The sequence below is a fragment of the Zeus faber genome, assembly GCF_960531495.2.
Source record: "Zeus faber genome assembly, chromosome: 22".
Lineage (NCBI taxonomy): Eukaryota > Metazoa > Chordata > Actinopteri > Zeiformes > Zeidae > Zeus > Zeus faber.
In genome coordinates, this window is record NC_137209.1 from 16,651,346 (window position 1) to 16,661,345 (window position 10,000).

Here is a 10,000-nt window from a genome sequence, read left to right on the forward strand (position 1 = left end):
CTCTCCCCTCTCTCCTCTCTTTCCCTTTCACTCTCTCTCTCTCTCTCTCTCTCTCTCTCTCTCTCTCTCTCGCTTTTCCATAATAATTACCCCCCCTCCAGCCCAACTTGAAAGTTTGTGGTTGGAAAGCTGCATTCCGAGAGGGAGGGAGGGAGGGAGGAGAGAGGAGGAGAAAAGAGAGGAGGATGGAGAGACTGAGAGAGAGAGAGAGAGAAAGAGAGAGAGAGAGGGAGCGAGCGAGAGAGCGAGAGAGAGAGAGAGAGAGAGAGAGAGAGAGAGAGACAACGGATCCATTGTTCCTTTGTAGAAAACCGATAAGAAGTCCAAACAGGAGGCAAGTGGAGTCAAACTAGAAAAATACAAAATAGTGTGTGTGTGTGTGTGTGTGTGTGTGTGTGTGTGTGTGTATGTGTGTATATGTGTGCAATGTGGTGTACATATATAAATATATGTGTATGTGTGTGTGTGTGTGTGTGTGTGTCAAGCTGAGGAATGTCTGTGTGCAGGCCATAGGGTCACTTCTCACTTCTCCTAACAAGTTTGTCAAATGCACAAGCATATTTTTTACCTATTGATGTGTGTACGTTGTTCCTCCAGCAGGAAGGCACAGCGGTTACCTCCAAGAAAGAAGGCTCTGGGTTTGACCTCAGCGAACGCAGTGGGTGTAGATGTTGACTGCCCCACAGGGTGTGTGATCATGTAGGTGGTGCTCACAGCGTCCCAGTGGTTGAGTGCTGAAGGCTGCTGCCTCACGGAAATAAGGTTTTGGGCTCGAGCTTCTCTGCTGTGTGATTAATACGTACGCGATGTCAGTCGTGGCGTATATTTACATACACAGAGACCCATCTACATAGATACCAACACACATACCAAGAATATCGGTGTATGTTATACACCGATCAGCCACAACATTAAAAGAGTGACAGGTGAAGTGAATAACATTGATTATCTGGTTCCAATGGCACCTGTCAAGGGGTGGGATATATTATCATTATTTACATACTGTTATATATATATACTGTTATATACTAATTTATATATAGACTGTTATATATTTTAATATATATATACTGTTATATATTATTATTATATCAGGGATATATTGGGCAGCAATTGAAAAGTCAGTTCTTGAAGCCTGGTCTTCATTTTTAAAGGCACTCTTAACATTTTATTATAATTATTATTATTATTATTATTATTATTATTATTATGATTATTATTATTAATGTTTCGTAGGTTAGGTTTGTGAAGGTTGACATATATGTCGTTGGATGAGAACTTCACCGTGGGAAGACTAAAAGTTTGGATGGCAGGTGAGCGTTTGAAAGCCCGTGACAAAATAGCACGCGCAAAGGCGCCCAGAGACCACAGCGCGGTGTTGTCGGGACCAAGTGGTGTCATGGTTGTGACCCTGCCTTCCACTTCTGTCGGAGCTGGTTCCAGGCCCCCCTTTTATAGCAAAGAGCTGTTCCTTAAATCAGATAATGGGAGGAGAAGACTGTTTTTCGTGAGACTCAGTGGCTCAGAGCTATGCTGTCGGTTGGGAACGTTGGCGTTCTCTTGTGGAGTAGGTATCCAGTGCTGCAGGTTTGAGTCCCCACTTATCCATCCAAGATCTGTTCCTTTAATGAGATGATTGGAGGAAGAAAACCAATCCTCAAAATCCGGGCCCAGTGGCTCAAAGCGACACGCCGTCCGATAGAAAATTGCAAGTTCTGAGACGACGGGGTTCGATGCCAGGTGAGCTTTTGGAAGCCAGCACGATAAAAGTGACTTTTAAGAGCGCCTGGAGAACAGGCCAGGGCGTGAAGCATGATGGAGTTGGTGTTGAAAACCCGAGAGATGTCTGTGGATGTTGTGCGAGTGGCCAGTTTGATTTCCCTCTCTGCCCTGGTAGCTGGATCGCAACAACAACAAATCCTGCTGTGGTGGGTCAGCCTTCCCAGCCTCCGGGAAGGACGAAAGCAGGGGGTTTTCACACAAACATGTGAGCTGTTCATGTTTTGCATACAACTTGGTTGCTGGTGTTTCAGGCAAGCTCAGAAAAGCATGTTATTGGCTTGGGCGATTAATGATGCCTGCGAAGCAGCTGCTCATGTGAGGGGAAGATGCCCATCCTTCCCAACAGCTGGGGGGCTCCAAACCAGACCCTCCACAGTGGGATCTGTTGTGACCTGGATGCCGGAGCGGAGAGGTTCATCGAACCAGCCACCTGCACACAGACATTTTTTTGGGTTTGCAACGCTGACTGTCACGCCACCGGGTCCCCTTCACGCTCCGGGCTCTATTGCCGGCTTTCAAGAGCTCACTCGGCATCAAGCCCCGAACAACAACATCCTCATACAAGGACTTACCTCCTGGAGCCACTGGGTCGCTGAGAGAGCGGTCTCCTCCTCCATTCATCTGATTAAATGGACAGCTCTTGGATGGGAAAGTGGGACTTGAACCTACAACAGCAGCACGGATTCCTGTGTCACAACACATCACCCAACTGGTCCCACACACACTCTGCTGTGGTCTCCAGGCATATTTAAACGCACACTTGCATTGCCAGCTTTCAAAACACTCACCTGGCAGTGAACCCACTAGCTCTCCAACCCCTGAAATTCCCTTCCTATGACTTATCTCTACGCTCCATTGAGTCTAACAACGCATGCTCTCCTCCTGTTTTAGAACTAGATGTGGAGGAATATACCTTATCACAGCAGTTATGAGTCATTTTAAACAACCGCATTACAAAATTTCATAATATCCCATTTTAAATAACCCCCATATAGCACAGTATAAACATGAATTGATCGGACTAGGTATTGTACAGATGATATTTATTTATTGCCATTGTTACTTTTGCCAAATTATGCCTTACGGGAAATCGCCTGTGCATGCATACATACACCCACACATACATATACACATACACTCACTGAGCACCAGTGCACCTACTTATTCATGCAGTTATCTGATTAGCCAATCATGTGGCAGCAGTGAATGATGCAGAAATTCATAAAATCATGCAGCTACAGGTCCGAAAAAATGTGATCTCTGTGTTTTCGACCGTGGCATGATTGTCGGTGCCAGGCGGGCTGGTTTGACCACTTCGTACAATTGTGGCGAGCGGAAAAACATCCACTTGTGGCGTCCAAGAACAGAAAGTTGAGGCCGCAGTGGGCACAGGCTCACCCAAACTGGACCGCTGAGGACCGGAAAAACGGAGCCCGGACTGACGAATTTCCATTCCTGCCGAGGCACGCGGAGGGCGGGGTCAGAATTCGGCGCCCTCATCGCGATCCCGTGGACCCAACAGTCCAGGCTGATGGCGGCCGTGAAATGGTCTGTGGGAATTTGTTTCTTGGCACACTTTGGGCCTGGTAATACCAATCAGCTCCGGCTTGAATGCCACAGAATATTTGAGTATTGTTGCTGACCATGTGCGTCCCTCCATGGCCACAATTCACCATCTTCTAACGGCTCCTTCCAGCATGATGAAAGGAAAAGGAACATTGTCGACGGAATGTTTCCAAAATCTTGTGGGGTCCATGCCAAGACGAATTGAGGCTGTTTTGAGAGCAAAGGGTGGCCCCGCCCAGTATTAGTATAGTGTTCCTAATAAAGTGCTCGGTGAGTGTACATAGAGCCACCAGGCTCAGCTTTCCTTTCATCAATCAGCTCTATTGATTAGGGATTGTTTTTCTCTCTCGTCCGCTGTGGTTTTTTTCCTTCAATGTTGCCGTTCTCCTGATGAGAAGGAGGATCAAGTCCCGACCGTGATGCTTCCTGTTCCTGCCCAGTTCAGGTGCTACTCAGAGCTCCAGTTTCTATGATTAAATATTCACACCATCGGTTTTCCAGCGATCGATAACAGTGATGTCACAGATGCAGCCTCACCTGATACTACACCGATCGAATCCCTGATCAATAATGCACGAATTGGGATGGTTGATTGTTGTAGATTTCAATGACATTTGGAAGGAACCAAACACAGTGGACCTGGATTCATCTATCTATCTCTCTATCTATCCATCCATCCATCTCTCTGTCTATCAGCTACAGTGTGTGAACTCAGCCTGTTCTTTCACCTGCCTCAGATTTGATCACCTCCATGCAAGTTCAACCTCACACACACAGACGCGCACGCACCCACCCACGCGCACACACACACCTTTAATCTTCCTGTCATCCCTTTGTTTCGCTCTTTCTCTCTGATATTAAACTGTCAATCACACCATCCGTCTCTCGCTCTCTCTCTTTTGATGTTTTTCATCACTCATTATCTCTCTGTGTCACTCCTTCATGTATCGGTTGCTTCTGTGTCTTTCATTCATTCTTTATTTCTTCCTTTTTTCCTTTCTCTCATTCCCAGAAACACCCTCCCACTCCACCTGTGTTGCTTTCGGGTCACGTTCCGTCGTCACAGTGATTTGACTGAGCTTTCACAGATTGTGAAACAAGTTCAGCAGTTTCATCATTATTATTATGATGATTATCATTATGATTATTATGATGATGATGATTATTATTATCATTATTATTATATTATCATTATCATTATTATTATTATTATTATTATTATTATTATTAATAATAATATGACTAGTATTATTACTATTATTACCATTATTGTTATAATAATTATTATTATTATCATTAGTATAGTTGAATTCGGATAAGGACGAGGAGGGTGGGTTATTGTATGTTTAACAATAATAATCATAATTATCATTAAAATATTTATAATTATTATTAATACATTGTAATATTAGTGACGCAGTATTAGTAGTTACACTGTTGGCTTGTTGCCATGGTTACAGGCATGCGAGATGGCAGAACACGCCCGGAGCTATTTATGAATGTTTGACAGTTGAGCGAGGAAAAAAAAAAACACGTTAGAGAACATGCACACACACACATACACAGACACACATACACACGCACACACACACACACACACACACACACACACACACACACACACACACACACACACACACACACAATCATTTTCTTTACTAAATAAATACACAATACCTCCTCTCTCTCTCTCGTGTCCTCTGCAGCCCTCCTCATTGGATTGTATCCTGGTGAACAATCAACAGAATTCAGAAGAGTTGGCTCGGCTCAGAGTTTGTTAACGGAATTCTCACAAAATGATTTTAGAATCCAAATCCAGACTCGGTGAATCCAAACCCAGACCCGGTGAAACTAGATCCAGACTCTTAGAATCCAGATTCAGCCTCCGTGGATCCAGATCCAGACTCAGTGAGTCCAGATTCAGACTCAGGGAAACCACATACAGACTTTCAGAATCTACATGCAAACTCGGTAAATCCAGAACCAGACTTTTAGAATCAGTGAATGCAGATTCAGACTCAGCCAATCCAGATCCAGACTCAGCGAATCCAGATTCAGATTCACTGAATCCAGATCCAGACTCGTTGAATCCAGATCCAGACTCAGCAAATCCAGATCCAGACTCATTGAATCCAGATCCAGAATCAGTGAATCCAGATCCAGACAGATAGATAGATAGATTGATAGATAGTTAGATAGATGTACAAAATAATGACTCTGATAAGAGGTACTTCTATACTTTATATTTTATTACAGGAATACATTTAACAATTACGGTAACAAAAAAAAAAACTACATAGAAAGGAGGAAAAAGGAGAAGAGAAAGAAACAATATTTCAACTAAATGAGCAGTTTTGTTTTCCTGTAAAAAGAAACAGTAACAATAATATGTACATGAGCAGGAACTGTAGTCTCACGGCAAAACAAACCAACAGACAAGTGCTTTACGTTTCCCATAAAATCAACCCGCAAATAAAAAGCAAAATAAAATAATGAAACAAAATAACAATTATTAACAATTACCAAATCAACAATATTAACATTTTAAACACTGTTTACAATGTGACTGAAATACATCATATCCTAAATACATCCAATATTTACCAGCGAGCTCATTTCTCATTTGGGCTAAAAAACAACAACAACAAAAAAAAAAACCACGACAAATCTAAATCTTTTGTAGAATAAAAAATAGGATTTCAAATATCTCATGACAACAATAATAACTGTATAATAACATTAATATTAGGTTATTAGTAGATGTAAATAGCTGTTTTTTCCCCCACGGCTTGCTAAAGAAAGGAATATTATATTATACAAGTTAATATACACTATAACCTATTCACTGTCTCTTGGCTTTCACAAAATGCAAATAGCTATTTTTATTATATATATTTATAAAGAAATAGCAAATCTCAACACAAACTATTGTGGCAAAATCTAAAACTCCCAGGTTTTTTTTTTTTAGAAAATGTACATGAGAAAAGCAGCAAAATAAATCTGTTTTCATATTTTTCTCTCTCTCTCTCAACAGGAAGTGATCAGTGGTGTGATTGGTTGAAAAAGTTGGAGCAATGTCTCGAATTTCGGGGCAAAATCTGTCTGGAGCGGCCGTCAGTTTGACTCCGCCTCCCCGACGACCTGATTGGCCAAGACTCCCTCCAAGGCTTCTGGAATGTCCCAGTTGTTGTTTTTTTTTTTGTTTGTTTGTTTAGTTTTTTTTTGTTTTGTTTTGTTTTTAGTTTTTTTTTTTCCGAGTTCCACGAAACAGCTTTGCGAGTTCCGTCCATTCAAAAAAAAAAAAAAAAAAAAAAAAGAAGAAGAAGAAGAAGAAGAAGGAGAACGAGAAATTCTTCCAATTTTCCCATTTCGGAACGCGGGGTTTCCTGGCTGTTATCGTTGTGCAATCGCCATCAGAGGTTTGTTCTTCCCAAAACAAACACGGAAGAAAAAAATTGAATTTTTTTTGCATTCTTAGCGTTGATTGAAGGAGCAGCAAAGAAAGAATGTCACCCACCCCACCCCCACCCCCTCCGCACAGAAGTCAAAATGGCCGCCCCGAGAAGAAAACAAAAACAAAATAACAAACAAAAACGACGACAAAACAAATCAAAACCAGGATCACGAAGCAACAGTCAAGCAGCATGTGTGTCAGTTTTCTCCTCCCGCCTCCTCTCCTCCTTTAGCTTAGAAAAGTCTCCCCTCTTTTGGGAGCGTTTGAACTCAAAGCACGACGCCCCCGGACTGAAATCAGGCACAATCTCAACGCGACGCGGCGATCTCTGCAGGGAAGGTTGTTTTTTTGCGGATGTCGCGACTAACTGGTCACGCCGCATCCAACTCTACTTTTAGCATTCTTTAAGGCATCGGTTTCATTTCCTTTCGGTAAGGGCCTCTCGGGAGTTTAGCGTGCGCAACGAGGACCCTCTCCCGGTCTGAGAAAGTGTCCCCGTTGCGCACGGTTGCGCACGGTTACGCCCGGTTACGCACAGGGCTTCGCTCTGATCTGAGCTGCGGACCACGCCCTCCCCGTAATGGTGCGGTCCACTTTAGGGGTGTCTGAAATCCTATTACAACATTCTTCCAGGCATGAATATGGGAAACATATTGTTTATGTTTACAATGACAGGTAAAAAAAAACCTGTTGCTTTAAGCTCTTTTTGGGAGTCCAAATCTAAATTGGGGGTGTCATACATTCCCGCCCCCCCCGTAACTGGAACCATGAATTTTACAAACGTCAACACCTGTATGAAAAGTAAAAAATAAAGTCGATTTCAGGTCATTTTATGTGCATTCAAAACCCCCCAAAAAGTAAGGCTTGTCCATTGATGAATTGAATTAATTTCCATGCAGTATCGAGGGGCAGATTTTTAAAGACCGGTCACTGACTGACTGTTTGTTTTCTGTGCGTGTGAACCGGTCCGAACCCCAGCGAAAGGAAACCGACTCTAAATCAAGTTAAGTAAAAGGCACAAATCTTCCGACTTAAGGCTCGCGCGCGTGACAGGCGTTCTGGCTCCGGATGATATCATCGATACCTCACCCCAGACAGTCTGCCACCTTTCACTCCTTTTTGAGAAAGGCGGCCGTTGGATTTACTGGCGCGCCGCAGCTCCGTTGATTCCGAGGCACAAAAACGATCCGTTTCTCCGCCGCCTTTAATCTAGAAGCGCGAGCCCATCCCATTGCTCAAGGTATATACGCATGTAGCTGTGCTGGGCCGTGAGAAAACAACGAAAAGTTCAGAAAGTGCTGAAGGATCTGTATCTGTATAGAAGGGCCGATGTAAATCAAAAAAAACATACACCAACAATATCTGTCCATATATGAATGACAAATGTACAACACGAAGCATTCTCATGCGTTCTGAACCCGTCCGGCCGACCGCTCCCAAAATGACCCCCGCCGGGTCGACGGAACTCTCTGATCGGGCCCCCCTCGGATCGAAGGGCCTCGGATTTCGGTTCTCTGACGTTTAGGGAAGGATCCGCGGGGACCCTCCAGCGTCACCTCATCAAAGAAGGCCACTGTCCCGGACAAATCGTTGCTTTTCCAATTGTGACCGCGACGGACCACCGGCCGGTCGTGACTCTACGACTCCGCTCGACAGTCGCTGATTTCCATCTTTTTTTTCCCTCCTGTACCCTGTTTCATCCCGTTCCACCTCTCCACAAGGATTCTTTCCAAAACTCATCTTTCCTCCCTTCCTTCCGCGAAAAACTAATTCCCACACGACTCCTTCACCTCCAATTGTGCATCTCCTTCTTTCATACCTAGAATTATATTACATCACTGTATCTGTGTGTGTGCGTGTGTGTGTGTGTGTGTGTGTCTCAAAATTATATTATATAGTTTGTTTCTGTTGTTATTTTTATACATACGTTTGTGTTTGAAAAACAATTTAGATTTTTTTTTTGTTCAAATACACGCCATCTAGATCTTCATCCTCTGAGAAAAGTTCGAATCATCATCTTCGTCGCTCGCGACCAGGGAAGCGGACTCCGCGGAGCCGCTCAGTTCCGACGAAGGAACCCAGCAGAAGAAGCAGAGCGCCATCCCCCCCATTCCTCACCCCCCTTCACCCCTCGTTCCTCAGCCCGACCCAGCTCGTCCGCCCGTCCCTCTGTCCGTCCCTCCGCGGCGTCCTCTAAACGGTGGCTCCCAGCAGCTGGTCGGACTTGGCCATGATCTGGTTCTGGTTGGAGTCCAGGCCGTAGAACTTGACCTTCAGCCCGTCCACGGGGTGCACCACGGGCACCGTCACCACGCGGGGGAAGTGGCGGCTGGCCAGCTCGAAGCGGCTGGTGCTGGCCAGCTCCATGGCCAGGATGCGGAGAAAGAGGGTGGCCAGCTGCTTGCCCAGGCAGGAGCGCACGCCGCCGCCGAAGGGCAGGTAGTGGAAGCGCCCCTCCTTGTCCTCGCTGCGCTCCTGGCTGAAGCGGTCCGGGTCGAAGGCGTCCACGTCCTTGAAGACGGCCGACGTGTCGTGGGTGTCCCGGATGCTGTACATCACACTCCAGCCCTTGGGGATCTGGACGCCCTAGAGAGAGAGAGAGAGAGAGAGAGAGAGAGAGAGAGAGAGAAAGCGGTGTATGGGGATCAATAGGGTTGCAAGAGAATTCGCAAACAATTTGTTCGAAGCGAACAAACATTTCAATTGAGTCGGGAGTTGCGAGTCACTCCGGCAGAAGTGGCACCGGGATGAGAAATGATGGGGACTCTATGTACGACTGAATCTCATAACCCATTATCTATTATTTACTGTGCTTTCGGAAAGAATTTAGACCCCCTTCACTTTTTCCACGTCTTTGCATTGAACCCTTTCACCTCAATAGATTAAAGAAATATTACCCTCATCAATCTCCACTCAATACCCCATGATGACGATGTGAAATAAAATAAAATAAAATAAAATAAAATAAAATAAAATAAAGTGGAAAAAGTGAAGGGGGTCTGGTTATGTTCAGGGTGCACCGTGTATACTTTAAAGCAGGCAAAATCCTCTGTTGATCTAATAACAATAATGATTTGTCCTCTGTATGTGCCTGGTTGTCCCTGTTCAACAGTCCAACAGAGAGATTTACGCCTTTGCTGATACATCGCAAGGAGGACATGGAGTCTGAGATTGGACGGGGCTTTTATATCTGTTCGT

At 44.5% G+C, this 10,000-nt stretch overlaps 1 protein-coding gene across 1 annotated transcript in view; it reads right to left on the reverse strand.

Moving 5' to 3' along the window:
- Positions 1–8,995: 8,995 nt before the first annotated feature.
- Positions 8,996–10,000, reverse strand: part of cyp26b1 (cytochrome P450, family 26, subfamily b, polypeptide 1) — a gene marked incomplete at both ends in the record, with an annotated part of 28,434 nt that continues 27,429 nt past the window's right edge. The window contains one exon of the mRNA XM_080023343.1: positions 8,996–9,388. Coding sequence (XP_079879469.1) covers positions 8,996–9,388 — 393 coding nt within the window. The remainder of the gene's footprint in view (positions 9,389–10,000) is intronic.